This window comes from Homalodisca vitripennis, chromosome 4, assembly GCF_021130785.1.
Source record: "Homalodisca vitripennis isolate AUS2020 chromosome 4, UT_GWSS_2.1, whole genome shotgun sequence".
Lineage (NCBI taxonomy): Eukaryota > Metazoa > Arthropoda > Insecta > Hemiptera > Cicadellidae > Homalodisca > Homalodisca vitripennis.
This window is the reverse complement of record NC_060210.1, coordinates 47,502,866-47,529,641: the sequence shown is the minus strand read 5'-3', so window position 1 is coordinate 47,529,641 and position 26,776 is coordinate 47,502,866. Positions and strand designations below refer to the sequence as shown.

The following is a 26,776-nucleotide window of genomic DNA, read 5'->3' as shown; positions in this document are numbered from 1 at the left end:
GTTTCAACTCGTTTGGGATTTTTTTAGACAATTATTAGAGGATTATAAATATTATATTATACATTGGAACGGGAGTGGTTTTGGGCTCTGAGGATCATTTTTGGTGAAGTTGTGCAGAACTTTTTGATAAGTGCTACCAATACAATAATTGTAATAGGGTGGTTTTAAATACAAAATCTACCAAAAAGTAGAAGTATATTTTAAATAACTTTGAGAGAGGTATACCTGGTTAGCAAAAAAAATTGTTTGATTTTAATAATCATAGTTATTTATTGATTCTATGAAAATTGTTCTTTAACATTATAGGTCTATCTGTAACCATTACTTTTAATATGTCACATACTAATAATTCACTGTTTGTTATTAAGCCTTCAATTATATTGTACAGGAATAAGTTTATGAAATAATTTATTATTCTAGTATTTTATTTGTATCAAGGTAATTAATAATCATATTTCAACTTTCTGAATAGAGCCAAATTATGTCATATCACCTACCTTATGGTGGTGCTGTGGAGGCTGCTGTGGTCGCTCGTTCTGTACTGGGCTATGCTGTTGCTGAGAGGACTGCTGAGGAGGTTGTTCCTTCCTAGAATCCTCTTCTTCTTGCCTTTTCTCGTAGTGCACAAAATCATCAAATATTGATGTAGAATGCCTAAATACATGCATCACCTTCAGCACTTGTTTACCTTTCTCAAAAGGTACCTCTTGTGTATCCCGTGAATTAGTTACCGGTTTGTTTTCATTATTTTCAAGTCTAATGTGACGAAGTTGAACATTAGGCACGTCCTTTACATAGATCCACCTCACTCGAAACTGGCCTTTCCACTTGTCCTGTGACCAAACGGAGCTTGAAGCATTATAATCCACAGGAGAAACCATTTTTGCCATTCCACAGAAATGGCCAGAACCGTTCACTGAGAAAAATAAATACACCATGCCCTTGCCTTCACGTTCACGATAAGCTTGATCCAGTCTCTTGTTGCCGTGTTCTGTAGAACACCAAATTTCATATTTGATCGAACGGTGGATGTCATCCTCCGAATAGGATTTTATAACGAAAAATCTTGCACCCTTTGCAGATAAGTCAAAGTCAACAGGATTATAATTATTTTTACCACGTAATTCATCTAATACGGGATGTGAGGGAGGAGGTCCAGGCTGTTGAGGAGGAATCATAGGAGGAGGAGGAACCTGAGCTATCTGATGAGGTGGTGGGCCAGCCATCATGGGCCCTTGCTGAGGATGGTGGTGGTGGGGAGGGGCAAGTATAGCTACTTGGTGGGGATGGTGATGAGGGGGTGCAGGTCCTGGAGGGAATCCATTAGGTCCCCCAGCACGAGGTCCTGCTCCACGAATAGGTCCTGCCCAAGTAGGTCTCACTTGAGGTGGTGGAGGTCCTACCGGTTTCACGCCAATCGTTGCGCCACCACCGTTTTTACCTTCCCATGTTCCAATGTCCATATTATGTTTTCCCGGCACCATGGGTGGAGGAGGCATACCAGGTCCTTTTTTCTTCATTCCACCCGTACCAACTTGAGGGGTCGGTTTAGCAGGCTGACTCGCGATTGAGGCCCAAGTCATCTTCTTGGGAGCTGACTGAGTCTGTTGCACAGTCATATCACCTTTCCCGTCGGTCTTACCATCTATAACTTTCACATTAGGATCAGTTAATCCCAAAGCTTGCATGCCTTGTTCGACACCCTTCAGAGTGTCCACTGCACTGTACATCCCCGCATCACTTCCCCTGTAGTAGTCCTCATAATGAGGTTTCCTGGACATGGCTGCAGAGCTGCCCCATGTAGAGTAATCTCCGTTGCTATGGAAATAGTTGAAGCCGGCAGCAGGGGCAGTTGGTTGAGCAAAGGCACCTCCAAATCCTCCTCCGCCTCCACCGAACATCCCCTCCATACCATACGAATCATGCCCCATTTGTCCTCCATACCCTCCTAGGAATGTCATTGGGTCGCCTCCATTGGACCATGTTCCATCGCCCACGCCGAATGTTTGGTAGGGGAACGACGTCCCGTAGTAGTTGGACATTGTGTACGGGTCTGAAGCCATCGACGTTGAGATCGGGGTACTGTAACCCTGCAAAATCAATAGCAAAAATAAGGAATAATTTTACTCCACATGTATATGTATTTTTCAAAGAACATGTAATTTCACCAATCACTACTGTCTAAGGAGGGTAGAAAGGATTTATATCTCCTGTAATACACAATTAATATCCAAAAAGTAATTTCCTGAAAATTATGCACAATGGTATGTGATAGTAGTGTCGAATACCTACATGATAACATTGTCAATAGTGACAAAAATTTGTAAGCCACATAAAAAAAGAGATGTCATTTAATCTCCTGAGATTCATGGTCAATGTTTTTTAATTGATGTATTTAACTATTGAACACTAACTGTCTAATAGTTAAATAAGCATTATGATTGTATACATGTTTGTTAAAAGAATAAACTAACTAGTAATAGATTACCGGTACTACATTCACAATATATGGTCAACATGTGTTATTAGAATTATATTTCGGTGTTAATAACTTCAAAATATATTTTTCGATAGCATTTTATGAAACAAAAATATGCTATATAAATTGTCTACCCTTATAAATTTATAGAGTTTTTATTTCAATAAATATACATACAAATGATAATGGTGATATAACGTTTAAAAAATCAGAAACTTTAGATCTTTAAAATATTGTGTCACTTAGAGTGCTAATCCCGTAATTTTACGGAACGGCGAAACTTCCGAAGAATGCTAATCCCGTAGTTTTACGTGGTTGTCATTTCAATTGGCATTATATTACATTGTCCGTATTTAAACGGGTTTTACCTACTCTACAATGTTATTTGGGTTTCTAGTAACACAATTCACCGCTAGAAAGCGTCAGATGTATTGTATGAGCTTAATGACAAAGCAACTTCGGTTCGTTGCAACCGGCAGTCGATGTCGCAATCATGGCTTCTGGCAGCTTGAACGACGTTGCGATCAGTGATGTATTAGATGAAGATAGTTTTATTGGTGTAGATAGTATTTTTGACGATTCTGACATTGATCCTGATTTAATGGAAGAAGATTAGACACATACTTCAGGTAAGAATAAGTAAGTCTATTTATCATATAAACATCAGTCTAAGTTTGGTTATGTTATTGTTTTCGTGAATCAAACTATAATTTGTATTATAATAAATTAACTTTATTCAACTAATATTTTATTCTTATGAATAAAATGAAAATATATTCATATTTTACATAGTATATTATTATGTTACAGATGCTGAAAACAGTGCTGACAGCGAAAGTGATGCCGACGCATCAATATGACGGCATAGTTTTTTGTCAAAAAACTACAAAACATAAAAACATGATTTGTATTATTCAAAGGACAGTTTATATTTGTAAATGGTCATTGTAAATAATTGTATACATGCTTAGTTTAGTAAGTTAGATAAAAAAACTGTCTCAAAAAATAATTTTTTTTCCAAAAATATATGTTTTTAAAAAACATTTTTTGTGTGTAGTTTTTTAAAAAACCACTAACAATCTCACGTTAAAAGAAAGACGAAAGTAAGCTGAATTAAGGCATGTAAGTATTTTTTTCATACCTTAAATACTTTTTTTTAAATAAATTTTTGAAAACCACCAAAAACGCCCAGCATTCTACAGAGTTACATGTCATTTAGGGCCAGCACTCAAAGTGTTTTAAACAAGACTTAAATTAATTTTCCCATAAGGAAATTTTGAATCCCTTCAAGAGGTGAGGTGCCAATTAAAACAACAAATTCCAATCAATGTTCAGTTCTATATAATTTGTAACGATTAATTTAAGTTACCTATTTCATTAAAATGTAAATATTGATCTAAGTAATGCTTATGACTGTCAAACATGAAATTATCCTCGATAAATTGGCACATATATACCAATGTACTACAATCATAATACACAATTTGTTTTAGACATTTCCTAATACCTGTTTATTCTTCACTACTTTTGTGGACAAAAATTAAAACTGTTTCATTTAAACAGTTAAGTAGAGAAGTATATAAAACATTGAATACACTGAATGTGTGCTTTGCCCAAGCAAAATACTTGTAAAAATAAACAAAATTTTATCATGAGTACTGCTTAAGATAATGAGCTGATAAATTTTAACTGATAATAAATTAAACCTTGAGAAGATTCATTACCACTGAACTTATGATAACAATACAACCTAAATTTATAATTAATGAGCATTTAACAATTCTCAATTTCATTTGAAATAACACACAAACTTTTGACATGTTAAATTTAGACTGGTATATACCATTACAGATAGAAGTTATGTTAAAACTCAAAGCACCAAATATTTACTTCCTAACATAGGACTAGCACTCAATTGTTATAAAAAATAAAACTCAAAGTTTATTTTTATATGTAACTAAAGGAAAAATATAAGATTGTGTGGCTATAAATATCAATATTTTATTTCCCCACAATTTATATTATTTACTGATATGGCAGGAATATAGCAAATTAATACATTTTACCTACTGAGAAAGACATTAAAAAATCAACAGTTATGCGAATTATAATGTATAAATTATTAGAGCAAGAAATCTATAGAGACAAATAAAAAGAAAACAAGAAAGAAAAACAAATATACCAAGAAACCCAAACTATTTGAAGTAAATGATAGGAAAGCAAGTAAAATAACTGAAAATTTCACTCCAATAAAAATCTAGGAAACAGTAACTCTACTAAAAAGTAATATTCAGTAATCCATGACAAAGTTATCATTATAGATGAGTTTATAGAACCTTTTATTAATTCACTAAAACAAACTAATATAGAGAAACTTGATTTTGATGGCGTGACAAAGACTTTTAAAACTTCAGAAATTCACATAAAACAGAGAATTACAATTATGCAATTTAGAGCAGATTTGTCAGATTCCCTTAACGCCTTTTGGTACTTTGAATTAGAAAACTTGGGAGTACCAACTTGAATTGGAATTAAAAACTTTCTGAAATCAAATAGACATTAAAACAGATAAAAACCATTCAATTGTAAGATAACCTTCAACTGACTTCAGTAGGCCGGCCAACCTGTTCCAGCTACAAGGCAGAAAGTGAAATTAATGTAGGATAACATACTAAGGACAGAGTTAATGTTTATGGCAGTTTTAGAAAACACACAGAGGTAAATAAAATCAAGTCTAGCCAACAGTCAAAATACATACAGTCAAACCTCAATATAACGAACCTTAAGGGGCCGCACAGAAAATTCGTTATATCGAGTATTTTGTTATAATGAGGTTCGTTATATTGAGGTTAGGTTAGGTACAGTTTCATTACATCGTGTTTCACAGACCATCGGCTCGGTCGTGTTAAAACGTTGTGAAATCGTATGCTGTACTGTATTTAAATAGTGTGTAAAACAAAATAAAAATGCATTTAATTTGGAACAATAAAACTTTATTTTCATTTTTTTGTTTCAATTAAGAATACAGTATGTAAAACAGAAAACTGTAATACAGTAGCTATGTACTTTGAAAACACATTAAAAGAAAGTTGAAAAGCAAATATGACCTGAACAAAACTTCAAAATCTTACACTACAGATAGTAAAAAAATACAGTAAAATAAAATACTACTAAACTGAAAATTACAAATTGTTAAAGGTTAAATGGCCTAATCTACAGTTTGTATTTCAATGGCATCATTATTGATGCTGTTTCGCCCTGTTTGTTAGAGAAAAAATCAGTAATAGTAGTCTGCTTACATGATGTGACGTTGATAATATCCAATGAGCAATCCAATTCAGTTATAGATTTTACCACACTTTCACTCAAACCACCCTTTTTTAAGAAAAGAACACTTTAGAACAGCAATGGCTTCACGAGCCTGTTTTAAATTCGGGTCGTGCATTACACAATCTAGTTCATCGTCATCTTCGGCAGCCACATTTTCGTCCTGAACAGAGGTCACAGAAGAAATGATGTCAGCGTCCATCAACTCCCCACACACAGCCACGTCATCATCAAAAGTAACAAAGTCTTTGAACTCTGCATCCTTCTCAAGCTCTAATGCTTCTTTGACTGTTTCCCAACCCTCCGCAGTGTCAACTTCTTGTGGAGGGTGGTCTGAATTGTCCTCCTGAGTTGTGACAGTGAATCTACTCTTCTTGAAACAATTACAAATTGTAGTTTCTGTAACTTTACTCCACGCTTTTGTGATCATCCACAAGGCGTCCAAGACATTTATATTTGTTGGTTAACAACTTTCCATGTCTCTCAGGAACTATTGTACAACCTCTTTTGTATAATTTACTTTAAAACTTCGGGTAATGCCCTGGTCAAGCAGTTGCAATTTGGAGGTTGTGTTTGGAGGAAGATACTTGACCTTAATGTTACTCAGCCTAGGAATGTCTCCATGAGCCATGCAGTTATCAATGAAGATGAGAATTTTCTTCTTTTTCTTATTCATATCTTTGTTAACACTTTGAAGCCATGCACTGAAAGCGTCATAATTCATCCAAGTCTTTGTATTCGCCATGTAGTCTGTAGGAAGTTCGTTCCTGTTTTTAAAACAACGTGGCTTTTTCACTTTTCCAATTACTAAAGGCTTTAATTTATGAGTCCCTGTGCAGTTTGCTCCCAGCATAACTGTCAAGCGATGTTTACTATTTTTTCTACCATGGCATTTATCACCCTTAAATGACAATGTTTTGTCAGGTAAACATTTGAAAAACAATCCAGTTCATCTACATTATACTGTAGATGTTTTATGGTTCATATCCCTCGGTTAGCTCGGGAAGTTTATCTTTCCACTCAGTACAGATCTTCTTTGCACTTTCACCGCACACTTTTTGAAAAATTCATTTCAATTTTTAAAGTTTTGCAACCATCCATTGCTAGCTTGGAAGTTCTCGTCCCAGTTCAAAAGCAAACTGTTGGGTTTTTTCTTGAAGTATAGGTCCATTTATTGTAATATTTTTGTCTCGGCACTGCTTCAACCATTTAAGCACACACTCTATGTCCTTCAGCTATGTAGAGGTGAAATTTGCATTGATTCTTATGGAGACTTCTAGGGGATTTAAACAAATTTGTTATATCAAGGAATTTGTTATATTGAGGTTTGACTGTACTTTCAAAGTTCATAATGAGTCCCTGATCACTACCAAAAAAATTAGAAGAATTTGAAACATTGTGATGATTTTTCAATTAAAAATATTGAAGAAGCTCAGAAATCTGTTTATTTTTGACCAATCAAAATAATATTCCTATCCCTCTCCCATCAGACAATGAGCACCTTGCAACAAAAAAAACTATGCCTTTAGAAAGTATTTTTTAGGGATTGAGAACAACTAGTTGGTACAATGCATCTTGACAAGTCCAAAAGGAACATAACACTTCTTTGAACTAAGAAAATATCTATATTCAACAGAATATTGACAGAGTCAGTACAAAACTGAACGATTACCACATTAACTTCATTTTTCAAATTCAGACACTATTACATTTACAGAGCATGGCTTAAATTCTAACACAATTAAAGCTGCAAAACTTTCAAAATACACTCTAGTAAACTCTTTCAGTAGGGAACATCACTTAAAAGGAGCATCTATTTACAAAAATAACACCTTTGGCTATGAAGTGGAGGGACTCAATCTGGAAGAGCTAAGCAGTGAGTGGTCTGTGAGCTCACAGCAGTGAAACTTGGATAAATATAAAGCAATCTTTATGTTATTGGAGTCTATTGTCCTCCTAGGTCCCCGCTTGATCATGCGCTACCCATTTCATCTTGGACTGTCTTGATAACTATATTCTTCTGAAGAATGATATATTTGTATTGTGGATGATTTTAAAGTTGATATCCTGGACAAGAGGAAAAAAGTTGGATGACATGCTCGTTTTTTTGGTATAGCTCAACTTGGACCTTCCTCCAACTAGAATCCCAACACATCAATTTTCATCTATTGACAGTGTCTACACAAACCTGAACCATAACTCCACAGCCTTGACAGTAATCCACAGAGGACTCTCTGACTACACTGACCAAGTTACACAGCTGGACATTCCTCCAAAACATATAGTTACTTCATCAACAAGCAGATCACTTAAAACATTACATGCTTCAAGGCACTTCTTTCTTTTCAGAGCTGGGACAGAGTGTACCAGTCAGTGTATTCCAGCTTTATATATACATTGACAAATTGACAACTGCCCTAGATATTGCCTGTTCTAATTACATTGCCATGCTCTAGACACAAGACTTAAAAACGTAATAAGCATGAACTGCTACACCCTGATCCTAATGCTAATTTTATGAGGAGGCAATTCCTTCAAGCCCAAGAAAGAAGTTTCAACTAATTGTGACAGGGAGAAAGAAGAAGCTATAGCAAGGAAGAAAGCTTATGACCTAAGAAAGAAAGAACTAAGAAAATCTGCCGATGAACCTTATATCAATGAGTTACCAATAAAAGCAAACCCATTTTGCAGACAATACATAAGAAAGGTCTTCTTGAAAGAATCCCCTGACACATGGTATGGTAAATAAATTATGGGAGTGAGGTTACAAAGACATTGTTGTGGTGAATTTCACTGAGTACTTTCCAACAATCACTGAGGAGACCTCAAAGAAAAACAATGAACAATCTAAAAACTGAACAACCATCTTACCAGACCTCACAGTAAACTTTCTGTCGACTCTTCCACCTACTGATCACGACAAAGTTCTCAGTATTATATGCACCCTGAAATCTGCTTCTTCAGCCCGAGTAGATGAAATTTCCTCTATTCTTGTAAAATGTTGTGAGATTTATCTATGCCATCAAATTGCTAATATTGCTAACAAATCAATGAGTCAAGTTCATTTTCCTTCAAAGTTAAAACTTCAAACGTCTGTCCTCTGCTCAAACAGGTAAGTAAACATGAACTCAAGAATTTCAGACCAATCTCCCTAGTACCAACTGTCTCCTCTAAAATAATAGAGAAAATTATTTTATCTAAATTTCTTGATCTTCGTAGCAACCAACAACAGCCTTCTTTGTAAAAGAAAGCATGGTTTCCTTGATGGAAAATAAACTATTACTGTTGTGATTGCCTTAATTGGACACTGAATAGACAGCATTGACTCTGGAAATACAATCACCAGTATTTTTTAGACTTGAGCAAGACATTTGATTGCTTGTACCACAATTTACTCTTAACAAAGTTGAGCTCATAGGCATTAAGGACTGCTCTAAAATGATTTTGCAGCTACTAAGTGATCAAGAACAAATAGTAGTAATTAACCAATCAAATGGTCAAACCAAAACAGGAATATCGGCTCAACTGCCTATAAACAGAGGAGTGCCCCAAGGCTCTGCTATGAGCCCAGTACTGTTTATTTTATTTGTATCACACCTGGCTCATCACCTGCCTACCTGTTACTTACAATGATGATACGGTTCTTTTATCCACCAACAGATCAATAGAGCAACTCAAAATTAACATATTATTACAGTCAGCTTGTCCCAGTAATTTATGAAAATAATTACCTAGTGTTCAATGAAGGTAAAATAAAAACAATTAACACTAGGAAGAAACAAGGATGTTGTTTGTTGAATTCCTGGACTTGAAAAAAGTTCACTCAACTAAACAACTTGGAATCACCCTACATGAGAAAATTACCTAGAATAATCATGTTAATGAACTAAGCTATCAACTTAACTCTGCTATTTTTTCTTTCAAAAGGATGAAATCTATTAGTACTCCTGAGGCAACAATGATGGCTTATACTGCATGTGAGTCGTGCATCAAGTATGGTACAGTTCTATGGGAAAACAGCTACTGCGAAAGTCCGCAAAGAATCATGGTTCTACGGAAGAAAGCTCTGAGAATCACAGCTAACTTGCTGTCATACGACTGCTATAGAGAAATTTACAAGAATCTAAATACACTGACTGTTAAATCCCTCTTAATAACTTTATGTTATTTCACTTTCCTACAAGCTTGAATTACTGAAAAACAAAATTTTCATGGACAGCTTACATGACATGCAGAGGACATTATTCCATTCCACAGAAACTCCCTGTTTAACAAACCTACATATGCAGGGACAAAGCTCTTCAACATAATCCCTATAGAGCTGAAGATACACTGTTAATGAGCTGAAGACAATGTTATGAAAATAGCTTGTGGAGAGATCAATTTACGTAATGAAAGAGATTTTGGCTCACTGCTTAGTTTAAATGACCATCAAACATTTTTTGTGCTCATTAATAATATTTCTTTTACATTAATTATTGTAATGTTTATTGACTCTAATTCTGTAGTCTGCGAATAAAGCATTCTGATATATATATACAAACACGCACTGGGATTACCAGTACCTTACCATATATTTAAAAAATATTCATTTAACCCCATTTAAGCCCCCAATCACGGCCAATAGACCACTGCCAAAACGCATTGCAATCACATGCAGCATTAGCGAGAATTGTCATGGCACTAATTGACAAATTTAGCATACCAAATTAAAGAAAAAGATCTGTATATATATATATATATATATATATATATATATATATATATATATATATATATACATACATCAAACATTACAAACTTTAGTAATATTAGCAATCCTGTCAAATCAAATGACATACAGCTTAATCAGAAAATATCTTGTATGAATAATGTATTATATACTTTTTTATTTTTATTTTAAACAATAATCCAACTGCGTCCAATTGTGCATCTTTTTTAAACAATGAATTTTTAATTCTTTGACAAATATGTTCATGAACAGAAACAAAATAAGGCAAATAAACATATTTCATTTTACTTTATTCAAGTTGTTTAAGACTACATTTGACAGAAATTATGGTAAGTGTTAATATTTTTTTAGTATTATTTAGTTCCTACCTAAAAGTCTAATGCCTTCAATAAATATTCCTTTTTTCATAATAAAAACTGTTTATTGTAACCATAGAAATTAAGCCTTTTGGTAAAAATTCCCAGTAATAACTTTCCATAATATTATCTTATGGAAAGTTATTGCTAAATGCTTATACAATAGTAATAACTTTCCATAAGATAATATTATGGAAAGTTATTACTATTGTATAAGCATTTAGCCTAACATTAGGTTCTATAATTTTATGTTGATGAATTAGTACTAAAAGTTTTAATAAAATAAAAACAAAAACATGCAACATGTATTTTTTACGTTACAGAACACACCACACGGTAGTAATGTGGTCTTGAGCAATGCTACCAAAATGCTGCCTGTGGGACAAAACCTAGCCTAGTATCGACACTTGATCAGCACATCTGTAAACTACCAAAATATAGGCTACTTACCACCAACTGAAGTGGGTGAAATTAGAATTATTATTACAAAGCATCAATTCAAGTTTACTATAACACTGAATGATACTTTTATTCATTTAAAACACTGACAAAACAGTTATCAGTCAATCATTATATTTAATAGAAATATGATAGGTTTAAACACTGACAAAACAGTTCAATTCATTACATATAATACAAATTTTATAGGTTTATGATATACTCAGCTTCTGTCATAACATAAATGTTTTGTGCAAAACGACGAACAGAAAACTAAATTAAATAACATGTACTTGTTCAATGAATGAGCAAAATTATATATTTTGTAATTCAAGGTTAAACTATTCTCATCAACCATGTTTTAAGTTAGATTAATGTAGTTTCAGCCAGCACAGCGAATCACTGTGCTGAAGGACTAGACTTCCTAGATGATGTCTAAAACGAATCTGGCACTATTACTACAGGTAGTATTTACAGTAACTCAATTCATTGCTTTGAAAATACGTGGTATGGCAGTTAAAGTATTTTTACTTAAGAGTTTTTTTTTTAGTTTCCTCCAAACATAGTGATAAATAGATAAGGAATAGTTAGTACCTTAAATGAACTGCCAATAGTTTACTTCAGAATCAAAATTTTCTTTATTAATGTTTTCTATACAGATTATTTTACATTGAATTATACCATAAACTTGATTACATTTACAATGAATTTTGGTTTACAAATGCTGACTGATATTTTCTTCTTGTATTATAGTTGTGATTTGTTCCCAACTTTAGGACTATATTTAATTTTATTATGGAGTTAATAATTACAGGGTTAGGTTTATATTAGAATTATGAATGGTTCAACTAAAACCCTTTTTGAAAATGATTTTATTCAAATTAATAGTTTAATACTGAAACACATGTCTGAAATAAAATAATTTTCAAAAAGGGTTTTAGTTGACCATTTGTTATTCTAATTAATTTTATGTTTATGTGTTACAGTGTGAGTTAAAAAAATATGGATAAATTCTGTTTAGTTTTTGATGGATAAAAATGGAGGAATGGAACTCGGGACATATTTCTAGGACAAAGAAATGAACTTTTTAGCCACTGTTACAACTTTGTCCATTTCCCCAAAATGGGATTTTGGGGGACAGCTCAAATTTTTTTAATGTAAAGAACCATTGACGCCTCATTTGAAATGTCTTTGATAAAAGAAGACAGCAGAAACTAGAGCTTTCTATCTCAACTGAAATTAATTCTAATTGAAATGAATTAAGTTACAGCCATCACCAGTAAGGGAAACTAGATGTTTTAGAAGTATTAGTATTTATCTCGAAATTTTGTTTACTTTATATAAATGATAAGGAAATACACAATACAAGATATTGTTGAATAATCCTGTTTGATGAAATAGTTTTTAAATATTAAATTGGTGTTTACTATCACCAATTTTCTGGGTTTTTATTTTCTGTAAGCCAACACCATTGAGCAGTTTGTCATCTGCATCAGCCATTCACGGCCCTAGCCAACTTGTTCACGTTTAAGATAACCAAGATATTTCATTACTAACATTTCGTATGTGTGGTTTATTCAAATTTCAGCCTCATTGACATTCACATTTAGAAACAAAAAAAGTTACTGATTTATCTGATTTGTATTTTATTCGAAATAGCCATATTTGCTATCTTGTGCATACTTTTCTATACTATTTATTTTTAAACTAGGGTGTTACTATTATACATGATTTCTTTCAGGAAGTTAAGGAGAATTATAGAGAAATAAATTAATAATAATTCTCCTATAATTCTCCTATAGGAATAAATTAAATCACTTACCTATATTTAAAATCTGTGTATTGGCCATATTTTTGTAAAAGTTACAAATTTCTTTTTAATTTTTACTTACCATTTATGTAGATTACCACTATTAAATCAAAATGAAATTATATTATATTCCAAATATTCCCTACTTATTTGTGATTAAAGACATATATAAAAAACACGACCATTATTTCAAAGGATTACGAGTAACACAGACTGGTGACACTTAGTGGTTACAACTATCGATTATTTTTGGGAGGGAGGTTAATGCTTTTTGTGCACACTGAAAGGTTCATTGCCCCTTCAATAGTGCTAGACACCCACAGGCTCATTGTCCCACGCACTAACGGTTAAAAAATCCCCTCGTCTCCGAGGACACTAGCCTGGAACTGTTTAGCACATTACTTCGGGCTAGGCCTGTGACTACACAAGTTACGCCACTAGGGCTTTCCTCGTCGAGAGAACCAGAGTATTAAGGCCGATTGAGGTCGACCTTATTGCGCAAAGTACAAACTGGATATAGCATTTCACACAGTTCTAGGTGTCCTCTCCTTGAAGCATAGCTCAACAATGTTCTCGGGAGTGACCGCGAAGCCGATCTCAGCAGAGAGAAAAGCCTTACTATGCCTGTCACATTTGAAAAACGTGTTCTGTGCCGTACAATGTCGACAGAACAGACAGGCCAAGCTGGCAACTTTGCCCATCTTGAACAAATAGGCTCAAAAGTACCCGTGGTCTGAAAGAAATTGGGTTACGAAGTAATCAACCTCACCGTGCTGCCGTTCCACCCATGGTCTAATGTCCGGGATGAGTCTGAAGGTCCAACGTCCTCTCGACTCGGCTTCCCAATCGTGTTGCCAGTGGTCAAAGCTGTGGTGGCGCTTTTCTTTGGCAGCAGTATCTTTGTCCACCTCGGTCCTGTGGCAGTAGATCGCCTGTCTCTCCATCGCAAGATGGTAGATGGGAAAGATACCAGCGATCACAATCACAGCCAGTTCAGAACCCATGCAGTAAACTAATCCAACCTGCAGGGCTCCTCCACACTGGACTCGGGAGTGTTTTCTAAATTTATCAATGATACTATCCCCCAAATGTCCACATGCTATATGCAAACAGGCATAAACCACTTTGTTTTGGTTCATTCCTCTATTGTGAGCATTTGGTGAGATTAAAAGTAACATAATTAAATTTAGATAAAATATCACTGACATTTTCTGGGATTTTATTTTTAACACTATAAAAGAAAATGTACCTTTCCATTCGATGGGAACAAATGAAGATTTTGAAGCATGTATGAAACATAGTCTTAAAGATAAAACTAGCATAATTTTGTACCTGATGATGCTGAGATCGCCATGAATCAAAATCCTCATGTTCATTCACGTGGTCCTTGGGGCCATTTGTCACTGTGAACACAATTAGTATGGTTTCATACACATGTGCTTGACTACAAGACTAGCAATCTTTTAAAATAATTTCTAAATGAGTTATTTTCCTCTATGTTCCACAAAACCTGTACTTTCAAATGTATCTATTATTTTTATCAATAAATTAGCATAGCCTATACCTTGTGAACAGAAAGAAGCTTATGCTATTTAACAAATTTGAAATTTATTCTGATACATTGATGAATTATGGTGTAAGATACTCAACATGTGTTGAGATTTTCAGGCCTACACCAAAATAACACATTGCCTATCCTCAGAACCAGATATGTTGATACTAATTCAGTTTCTTTCACGAAACCTATAAAATATTACCTTGGTCTTCTTAACTACCAGTTATTATATAAATATTTCCATCATAGTATGTTTGGTTTGAATTGATTTACAGTAGTATTGTTAGTTATCAATTACACATATCATGCTGATACACTATTTTATTACGTATAACATTATACAATATCCTATAGGGTTCCAACCTTCAACCTGATCAGGCCTTAGAACTGTTGCATCACACAGGGGCGTAGTGCCAGAGCTGTACTCTACACATTTTTTATTGTAGTTTTTACAAATAGTTTTACACAGTCTAGTGTCTGTATCACATTCTAGATACCACATATCACATTCGTATCACATATATACGATTATATGTATATTAATCGTAAACAGGAAAATGTATAAAAAAATCAAATGGTTAGTATTTTGGAATGGGATGAAAATTACCACATAGTATTTTATACTCAAGCCTGATCTGAGGCTAAATAAACCTGAGTTATCATTCTATACAATATTCTAAGGTTGACTTGCATGTATTATTATAATAATCAAGAATGTTTGGAATGTTACGAGTTATAATAAAATTAAACAGTTGGTTATTATAAAATTAAAATATAAATACATAAATAAACGAAGTACTTCTTAAACAAATTCTGATTAAGAACTCTCTAACTGAGTATTAACACAAAATGCTTTTCTTTAGTTGCTTTAGTTCTTTTGTTTAGTTCTGTAACATTCTTAGGGTACTCAGTACGTTTTGGGGCCCCAGAAATTTGTGGAAGACCAGCCCACCGGTGCTGCTTGAACTATAGGTTCTCCCCAGAAACAAGTGTGAGAAACACAACAAACCAAGAAATAGCTTGCTTAGTAATATTTTTTATTGATGTTCCACATCTAATTTGTGTTTTGGCAGGAATGTTGATAACCCTGTTATGCCCTCCTCAGTTAGTTATCCTCCCTTTACCATAAACCCCGATTCCCCAAGTCCCCTACATCAATAGACTGATTGAGTTATAATCTAATATTTACACAAGTTCTTAATAATTTTTGCGCAATATGGTTTGTCATAGCCTACTAATTCTTTCTAAAAATTAAAGTATTTTAAGAAATAGCTAAAAATGGTTTTAGATTTTAATAATACAACTTTAAGTTGATACATCATGCAATACGCTACAAATAATAAATAGGAACAGGAGATTACATTATTTAATCCATTTTATGGTTTGATTTGTAAAATTTCAATATTAAAGAAATTGAAGCTGATACAGTGTTTGTAAAAATGTTAACCCATTGCGGATCACTGACGAGCCCAGCTCGTCACGCAGCGGCCGGGCCTAACGGCACGATGACGAGCTCAGGTCGCAAAAGCGGTCTGCTTTTAAGTTTCCCTCCAAATAGTTCTGTTAATGTCTGATAGATCGGGCGATCGTCTTCACTTGTCAACTTAGAATGTTTAACATCGGTCTATGTTTAGAGTTTTCAAAAAGTTTTATAAATATCCTACAAATCGCAGTTGTATGTCAAAGTTGAAAAATCATTCATATGAGTTTACTCTCTGCTTTTTAGCGCTTCTAATTGGGTGTTTTCCTCAGTTGTTATTATAATACTTTTGAGGTTAGTGACACAGAACTAAACGACGTAGAAGTACATGTCAGCGGGTTTAGTCTAGACAATGACTGGATGTTGTAATCGCTTCGCCCGAGCCGCTTTATTTAGACTATGATTCAGACATCATCCCTGCCACCCTGGAACCTTGCTCGCGTGTTATCGTTCCTACATCACGGATACCTCAGCAGGCCCATGTTCCATCTGAACGAATACCTTCACAGCTGAATTTTCTAGTATACAATAGCGAGCGATACGATGTGGCGCACAATTGCTGTTCGTTCGGCCGCTGATCGTAAATTAATTCGTGCCCGCTGGTGCCCGCGCGCCAAAACAATACGATCCGCAATGGGTTAAAGGCTTAGGCCTACAGCTCAAAATTTAAGCAATTACAATATAGTAAATAATTACTTTACCCACCGCACATTATCTGTTATTTTTTAATATTTTTGGAAAATGCTTAGCAAGTGAAAACACTAAAAAATATATAAATAATTATGGTTCAGAAAAACACAATGTTAGTTGAACGGATTTACAGTAATGCCTAGATACTATCACCAAAGGTGCTACCTCATACAGGACAATCAGAAGGGAAAAAATAAATTCCACAAGATAGTAGTTATCAGTAGCGTAAAATATAAAATTCTACAGGTTCTGACACTTGAGCCACCTAGATTGATGAACAATTTGGAATGTAAAACCTAAATTTCAATATGTTAATTTATTCTTTGTTTAAAGTTTGTTATTGATGATGGAAGGTATGACAGAACAAGATTTCGGACATTTGCCACCGTTATGTGTTACAAAAGTTATAACAGTTATAAAGGTAAAAGGTGTTATACTTTTTGTAATATATAATGATGATGAAATCCTGTTTCCTGTTATCATGTTAATTTCTGTGCAATACCCTATAGGTTTGTGAGCGTCTAAAGATTAGTTGCGGAAATGTAAGTGTACTCAACTCAACGCAAATGATCAGTTTTGATCCATTTCACCTTCCAATCAGTACAGCGTCTGAAATCTGACACTGTTACAGACTTGACATTTGGAATCTGGAGTCCATCATGGCTGTGTTATGCATTGGAAGTGTACTACTATAGGAAATTGGGTAGACGTTTACTTTAACCAATTCACAATATCTGATATTATTTCTTAAGAAAAATGCTTAAAATATATGAATATAAAAAGAAAAACAACAGAAAACAATTAAATTTCTGAAGGGCCTACACTTTATTTAATCTCGCAAAAGGAACCAATAGTTGAACAGGCTGACAGTAATGTCTCTGCCCATCAGAGTGGGCGACAGATGAAAAACATTTTCAAGATAGTATTTATTAGTAAAATATAAAATTTCAAAAAGTTGGATCACTAATGTTTGAGAACTAAAAATATTACAAACTCACTTAACCAAATCATTCTATACTGCAGGGCAATAAGTCACATTTGCTGCTAACTGCTAATGTAGAAGTACACAAAGAATTTTATTTCAAATTACGAAGTAAAAGAAAACAATACAATGTATTTTATATTCATTCTGACACAATAATAAGTAATATACTTTAAATTACATTCACGGCATCAACTTTTACGTTGAATGTGCAGAAAAAAATCACTCACTTGCAACAAAAAGGAGAATAACAGTGATTATTGCTGTAAATGACTACACAACCAAATTTAACGAATCAGGAAAAGCAACGTCGAGATGCCCAAAGAAGTTGCGAAGTAGGAAACAGAACTGAAATAACAAAAATAAAACGATCAATAATCTTCACCATGGAGGTTGAAACTATGATCAAAATTATGAAAAACTCTTAAATTACCTTCAAATGCAGTTGTTAATCATAGGAAATAATGGTGAACTTAAGGCTCAATTTATTATTAATTTGGAACTAAGTATTATCAACTTCTTTCTAGTCTGATAGCTCCTGTTCTACCAGCTACTAAATCATACTCTGAACTTTTGCATTACTGGAAAATTATTTATGTCCTGTCCCAAATGTTACACTGACAACATCAATTTTTATGTCGAGTACAAGATCAAGGTGCTATTGCTGAATTTATTGCAGCCCTTCGGAAGTTAACTTTAACTTGCCAATTTAAGTTTAACAATCAGGAATACAACACTTATCTACACCAAATCTATTTCTCAGAGCGTAATTTATTTAGGGGCTTAAATTGGTACATCAGAGAAAAGCTGTTGCAGGAGAAAGCCTTTGAGTGGGCTTGCAAAATTTCTCTTGCTTTAGAAGCATCTAAATAGAGAAATAGGGAGATATCATCTTCCTGGGTTGTTACCTCAATCAGATTTGTAAGCATAACATTTACAATAGGCATAACATTTCAGTGTAAATGGAAGATAAACCTAAAACTAACTAAGGACCAAGTGGACCCTATACCTGTCTAGATTTCAAAGCTCTGGGAATTGGCAATATGAGTCTACGATGTGAATAAACAAATAATTTTGCTATTGTAGTTGAAAACGTGTCAGTTCTTCTCTAAATGGCATTTCTTGTGACCGTTCCGACCATGTATTGAATGTGTGCATGCAAACTATAACTAAGAAGCTTAATTTAATAAATAATTACCCTGCAAATCACAACAGATAATTGCGGAGAAGAGACATCGCATTTAACGATCATGCTGATGATTTAGAAAAAGATGACCTTTAGACCAGGGGTTCCCAAACTTTTTTGTACCACGCCCCCTCTGGTTAATTGGAGACCCCCCCACACCCCCCTATACATATCAATAATTGTACGTATGGTGAAAATTTAAAGAAGTATTACATGAAAAACGAATATAATAACTGATACAAAATTTAACATTGTAACACAGATACATTTTCAATTTAAGGAAGGTGAAACAATAGGCCTACCTACTTACAAAAACAAAACATAAAATGTAATTTAGTGAGATGGGTGCGCTTGCATGTTCTGGATAAGCTGACAGATTCTGGGTTGAGTTTCAGACAAAGCACAGCGTAGGTCACTTCCGACATCAAGTTTGTTGCGGTACTTGGTTTTGATCACCACAAGAGTTGAAAACGCTTTTCCCCACATGTATGTTGTTGAAAAAGGCAAGTATATCCGAACAGCTTTCCCTGAAACACTGGGGTAAACTTTTAAGTACTTTAACCAAAATGAGGGCTTGTCCATTTTGTCAAAATCGTATCTTGCAGCAGAGTCATTTTTTATTTCTATTCCCTCCTCTTGCAACTCTTCTGGCAGCAACTGTATGTCCATGTTGAACGGGTCAGTTGATAGTTTGTACAACTCCTCTGACAAGTTAGGAAAGTACCTGCTGAACTCCTCCTTGAGGTTCTTCAAATGGTCAATTATCAAGTTTTTCAAAAGCGGTCCTTCAAAAACGTCCTCAAAACATACTTCTTCTGAGACTGACACTACTTTGCTGAAACTTGAATAGCTGGGGTTCATTGACACTTTACGTATCCAAAGTTGTAGTTTCTCTTGATGTAGTACATCTTGATGGCATCCCGATGTGTTACTATATTTGAGTCTGCACCTTGCAGTCTCAAGTTTAGGTTATTTAACGTGTCAAAAAAGTCTGATAAATAGGCCAAAATCACTTGGTTCCAGGGTTTTTTGAACTCTGCACTAAGCTCGTTTTGTTTCTGCTGTGCCAAAAACGTTATCACGGAGTTCAAATAGTCTTCCCAACATATTGCCTTTTGATAGCCATCGTCCTTCTGTATGAAATAGCAGCGTTTTGTGATCACACCTAAATCTTCACACAGAATTTTAAACAGTCGAGTATTTAATGCACTGTTCTTAACGTAGTTGACTACTTTAATACAAAGCTTTAAAACAGCATTGAGTTCGTTAGGAAGAGTTTTTGCTGCCAAGGCTTGGCGGTGAATAAAACAATGAATCCCAACCACATCAGCATTCTTCTCTTTGACCAACTGCACAAAGCCTGAACGAGAACCCAGCATTGAAGGAGCACCATCTGTGCATACACCAATAAGTTTTTGCCAAGAAAGTTCGTGTTTCTTAAAAAAGTCTGATACTGCTTCCATCACATCTACAGCTTTAGTAGTGGTCAACAGCTCAGTAGAAAACATCAGTTCATCCTTCATTCTTTCATTTTCAATGTAACGAACATATACAAGCAAATGAGAGCATTGTGCTATGTCTGTACTCTCGTCAAGCTGGATAGCAAAAAACGGTGATTTTTTTATTGCATCAACCACCTGGTTTTTAATGTCCTTGGCCATATCATCAATGCAGCGTTTTACGGTGTTGTCTGAAAGTGGTATTTGTGATAGCTTTTGCCTACTATCAGTTCCAAGGACAACATCGGCTGCTTTTAAAATGCACGGTTTAACAAGCGTTTCACCAATAGTGTGACTTTTCTTTTCCTTAGCAATAATAAGAGATAATTCATATGAAGCTTCAAGCACTTTTAGAGATGACTGAGCAGCAGACCAGTGCTATCTAACTTCATGCGCTTTAAATTCTTAGATTTTGCAGCGAAAAACTCTTTAGGTTTGTCCTTTAAAGAGGCATGTTTGGTTGACAAATGTCTCAGAAGACGATTAGGCCTCATCGCGTCATTGCTTAATACCTCATAGCAAATAACGCACTGAGGGTGATCAACATTATCTTTAAGCAAGGAAACAAACCCATATTGAATATAATCGTCAATATACTTGCGTTTCTTTGCCGTGTTCATCTTCTCTGATTCAGCTTCACACAGAACTCACACAACACAAAAACAATTACTCCAATTCAAACGTCGCAGCAAATACAGAACACCCACAATACAGCAAACACGCTGACGATAATTCACGGAAAGCACTGTTGGCACAACGGACTGGCGGACGGACTAGTTACAATGCAAGCACTGAACAAAGTGCAAGGTTATTGACATTGGATTGAAGATGCGGTGGGGGTAGTGGTAGGCGGGCGTGGTAGGGGTGGAGGGACACTTGCACTCACGCCAAGGCCAAATGGAGGTAACGGGTGGTGGGGGTCATGGATGGCGGGAGGGGAGTATTATTATGAGAAAATTATTTTTGTAATTTTTTTTTATTTATTTCATTTGGGTGTCACGCTCCCCCTGGACTTTCTCCACGCCCCCCAGTTTGGGAACCGCTGCTTTAGACAATAGTATTAATAAAGTAATTAGTATAAATAACAGCTCATCTACAAGCCTAAATGATTATTCTAAATTTATGGTGTCTGTAAAGACTAGCACAAAGCTTTTTGAAGTTAATTCCAATAGTCCATTAGCATCAAGAGTCAAGAGGAATACAGTGAGTTGGCATTTGGTCTAGATTTAGAACCCACTACTGTACATTTTCGCACATATACAGGTGAAAGATTTACTCCTTTAGGGATATTGATGGTTCCTGTCCAATACAAAAAGATTGGGTCGTACATGTCTTCATCATCTTAACCCATTGCGGATCGTATTGTTTTGGCGCGGGCACCAGCGGGGGCGAATTAATTCACGGTCAGCGGCCGCACGAACAGCAATGGTGCGCCACATCGTATCGCTCGCTATTGTATACTAGAAAATTCAGCTGCGAAGGTATTCGTTCAGATGGAACATGGGCCTGCTGGGGTATCCGTGATGTAGGAACGATAACACGCGAGCAAGGTTACGGCGTGGTAAATAATCTATATCTACAGCTGTAAACACTTTCAAGTTGAAATTTACGTAAGGTAATATTTCAATTTTACATAAGTAACATTTGATTATTAAGAATGGCAGTTAATTTTAGAAAACTACACAACATTGCTTTGAAAGGTGATAAGACATGTTTTTCGTGGCTTCAACATGTAGGACTCGTACCGAAAAACCCATTATGTGAAATTTGTGGGTAAGAAACAAATGTAACTGTGAGAGGAGTAAATATGGTCGTCTTCAGTTTTCCTAATTTTGGTTATAATAATTTGTTTGATCACTGTTAATATTAAATTCACATTTTAATTTAAAACATATGTTTGTTGTTGCGGACTACAGACACTTTTATATCGATTGATAGTCTAGGATTTGAGATTAGAATATTAGGTATCGATGATTACATTCTTCGATATAAAAAACCGGGTCCGCTTATCGTACCCTACCCCCCAAATACCATAAAAAATATGTTATTTTGTGTGAATTAATTTGTAAAAACGTTAATTAAAAAACAGCTTGCAATAATTAGTTGTAAATAACTATAATTAAAATGTTTTTGTATTCAGCAGTTTAGGTATCTCTAATCGATAATTTTGTACCTTAATTCGATTATAGTGGTGGCCGCTTACCATGCTGCAACCTTATTACTTACCTTTTTTTTTTGGATATTAATCTAAACTATACCGTAATTTGAAATACTTATAACGTAACTCAGTTTAGATATTTTAGTTTTGGAAGTTTAGGCTTAATCATGAATATTGATGATTAGATTGTGCTGGTGGCCACTTGTTATACTGCACAAGTTGTTTTAACAGTTTATTTACTATAAACTGTATGTGTACCTCATTATCTGTCATCAGCTATTCAAATGACATAGTCTAAAGCCAACAAAATTTAAATTATTCCCTAAACATAACAAAATGCTAGGTGTAAAATGCAGTACAATTTCTACACTAAGTTAAATGTAGCTATGGTGGACTCCAGATTGGAGAACTCAGCAACAGTGTCAGATTTCAGACACTGCTCTGAGCACAAGGTGAAATGGATCAAATTTCATACATTTATATTGCATACAAATTCATTCCACAAAGAATCTTAGGTGCTTTGGTAAGCTGGTCAAATTTATTATAAGAAAGATGTTTGTCATAACCATATAGAGGGAACAGAATCATATGAAAAAGTTTCAATCATTATAATGTTTGTTCTTTACTAAAATAATCAACAAAATCAAAATAGTCCAGCCTACACGTAAAAATTACCAATCCCCAAATGTCTGCTATATGCCTTTATGCACTACAGGCCTAACCTACATAATTGCCAATTGTCCTGATCATTATCTTTATGTTTATTGCCAGTTAGAGTGTAAAACATAATGTTTAGAGTGAAAAAAATAGTTACAGTGTTTGCAAACCACAAAAAGAACCCATCTAAAACAAGACTTTCTGTTGCCAATTCTAAAGTTAAAATTCTTCTAGTTTTAAAGACCACCCAAAACCACAGCAAATGTTTAAAGTAGACCTATACTAAAGGTTATACCCACATTCTTGCTAAACATGTTGAAAACAAATGGCAATCTAAAAATATGAAATTATAGTAAAATTGTATGCATATGACCAAGACCTTACTATGATCCTTCATTGTTTTTAAAACATACCTTGATTCCCTTGTCCTTTCATCCGCTGTGGCCGCAAGGTGCCAAGGAAATTACATGAAAAAGAAAAATTACTATATCAGAGAAGAATATACTTATTTATTTAACACAAAACACTCAAGATTATGATTATTTTATATTTTACGCCCCGAAGACAAAATTTCTTCCTACCTGATCTGACACGCCTGCTGACATTACCTATTTCCAACACTAGTAATCCTTAATAACAACCTTATACACTTAAATGAACCACAAATAACCAGTAGTGTCTATTCAACGTAAGTTTCGAAAACTACAACACTTTTCACCGGCTATATTTTAGTCCAAGTGCACAAAAACAACTTACAAACTAAATCAATGGCGTCTGACCTAGCTCGGATCTCTTCTCGGCTGATCAACATCCACGCATGCGCCAGAGGGCACGTCACAGTGTCAGGGTACATTCAGAAATTAAATCAACAGCTGTATTTCCGTGCGGAAGTTACCCTGAGATGCTAATAACAAATACTCTAATAACTAGAACTTTGACCAAAGTCTCTAAAATATAACCGATTAAGAAATTGTCATGGATTAAAATGTCAAAATAATAAAATAAAACAGAATGTTTGTATTCAGATTATTTCTTTTAAATCTTGAATATGGAATTCCGGATGTCCATTCAACAGATCTGGAGTATAATTTTTACTTGTACTTAGAGTCGTACCCAAATGACCCATAAGGACGGTGAGTCAAAATGTTTTCAAAGGAGGGATCACCGATAAATCACACTGGTAAGATAACTGAGCTAGTTACAGGAAAAATTTTACTATTCAGTAAAAATCATTAACATGAATTTAGTACAGAATTTCTTCAGTGAATTTATACTTCTAATAACAAGAAGCAGTGTTCAAAAATTTTGAAACGAAATATTTCGGCTTTTGAAATCGAATGTATATGTCCAAGTTTGTTTGTCTTTATGTAACACAAAATTTCAAATATTTAAAGACTAGAGGCTGTAAGTATTATTAGTCTCTTGAAGTGTTATTTATAATAAGACTATGGAGGCAGTCTCGCAGCACCTTCTTTTGTAAGATTTCGAAAATAAATTGTGTATTTTTGCCCTCCTAAGTGGGGTATGTAACTTAAGTAAGACATATGTGACTAGAATTAGCAGCAATAAACTTTTTAGAACTTTATATTGTTATTTATGCCTTAGACTACGGAGGACAAAAATACCGTTCGATAGTTTATTTCCAGGTTACTCAACAGCTCATTCCAACCAAAAGCATCGTCCAACATCACTCACTCCCAATAGTTCATCTGATTTTGATGTGTGCAGCTCATTCATTATCAACAATGCTAAATACAGGAGCACTTCTGTTTTTTTATTTTCTTTATATCTGGATTTAATTTAAGAAAAGGTTATGAACAGAATTGGGCAAGATTGTTTATTTTCGTAAAAGGTTCAATTTGTAGTACATCCAGGTTTCTTTGCTTTATTATAAAGGTTCTTTTTCTTTTTTTCTTTTCACATTTTCATTTGTCAACAATAACTTGTTACAAATTTTGTGATTCGTCACCAATACTAATAAGAATATAAATATACAATAGTTAACCTAAAACTGTTTTTCAGACAAATAGTTAAAAGAAAGGAAAAGATTTAAATTAAACATCAAAATAAGTTAAGTTAGATACGAAAATGAGCCAGAAGAGTTATTTATAGGTACTCTTTCAACAATGGTTAGATGACAGAAGAGACGGGTAAGAATGGTCTTTTCATATACTTTGGAGAATACATGAACCAGCGTCGATATGTCTTGGAATGGCAACCATAGACTGTGGTATATTTCAACTTCGGGAAAATATCTCGATTCTAAATACAGGTTTATGAGAATTGGTGAAGGAGAAGCCAGATCATACACAAAGAACTTCAAAAAAAGATTAAATGCCGTCCCAGCCACTCGAACTTTTTATTTTGAGGGATTGGATGATTTTACTAACCTCCCCTTTAATAGTTGGAAAAATAAACATTGAAGCTGGTACAAGAGGCTTATATCGATCAAGTTTTACTAGGAAGTCATTGAGATTCGTTGCCGGAGCTGTGGCAGAAGGTTCAAAGATGAAAATATTATTAAAGTACCTAGCGATAAATACATTGTATGAACTAATGTTATTCTTCATTGCAATTACAAATGCCCCTCTCTTTTGATTCTTTGCCTGTTTCTTTTTTACAATTCTCTAAGTAATTTCTTGTTTGTTATGAAATTCTCTAATCAATCTATTTTTGCAAAGTTTCTTTCAAATTGGAATGACTTTTGGAAGCAGCTTTACATAAGACTTGTAGTATAATATAAAGTCATTATACGTTAAACCTTAACTTTTACATTGATAATCCTCTTATTTTCTTAGGAGGCTTTTTTCAAGAAACCAACCAATGTTTCTTCTTGTCATATAATTTTATAGGTTTTATTTGTAAGCTCTCTTTGAAATTTAAGAAAATAAAATTAAAAAAAACATTAACATTAGTATTAAAATCTTTTTGTAAGCCACTGGTATCAATAACTTGTTTCCATTTAAAGTATGAAAGAGCACTTTTAAAAACTTTCCTAGCTTCCCTTCGCAAAACTTGTTTTGACTGACCTGCACTTTTGAAATATTTTTGTTCCGTGCAACTGAGGGGAGTGTTACAAGATGTGCGGTACGATCTAAGTATAAAATTTAGCTTTTTACTTAGTCCCCGTTCGTAACTACATGATCAATTGCTGTTTTCGAGTTTTTTTTATCTTGTTGGGGTTGGAATGTGAGAAAACATGCTATAGGATTCAAATAAACAAAACAAATCTCGTTTAACTGTTGAATTCCCAAGTCATATTATGTCTATATTAAAATCACCACAAAACATTACGTCCTTTCATGAGGTTTCTGAGGTTTCATGAGGTTCACAGATAAAATATTTTCAAACTGCTCTAAAAACAAATTAATATTAAAAGCCGGGGGTAATATGTTAGTACAATAAAGGGCAGAAGAGGGCCTTTCCT

The 26,776-nt window shown here is 34.3% G+C and overlaps 1 protein-coding gene across 2 annotated transcripts in view; it reads right to left on the bottom strand.

Annotated features, from left to right (window-relative positions):
• Positions 1-24,161, bottom strand: part of LOC124359287 (YTH domain-containing family protein 1) — a 49,479-nt gene extending 25,318 nt beyond the window's left edge. The window contains exons 1-4 of one of the 2 annotated variants that reach the window (XM_046811905.1): positions 23,931-24,161; positions 23,763-23,787; positions 14,475-14,545; positions 498-2,090 (exon numbers count right to left, since the gene is read on the bottom strand). In XM_046811905.1, the coding sequence (XP_046667861.1) occupies positions 498-2,090; positions 14,475-14,545; positions 23,763-23,787; positions 23,931-23,954 (1,713 nt within the window). In that variant the 5' untranslated portion in view covers positions 23,955-24,161. The remainder of the gene's footprint in view (positions 1-497; positions 2,091-14,474; positions 14,546-23,762; positions 23,788-23,930) is intronic. The other variant, XM_046811906.1, reaches the window with a different exon arrangement.
• Positions 24,162-26,776: the final 2,615 nt, after the last annotated feature.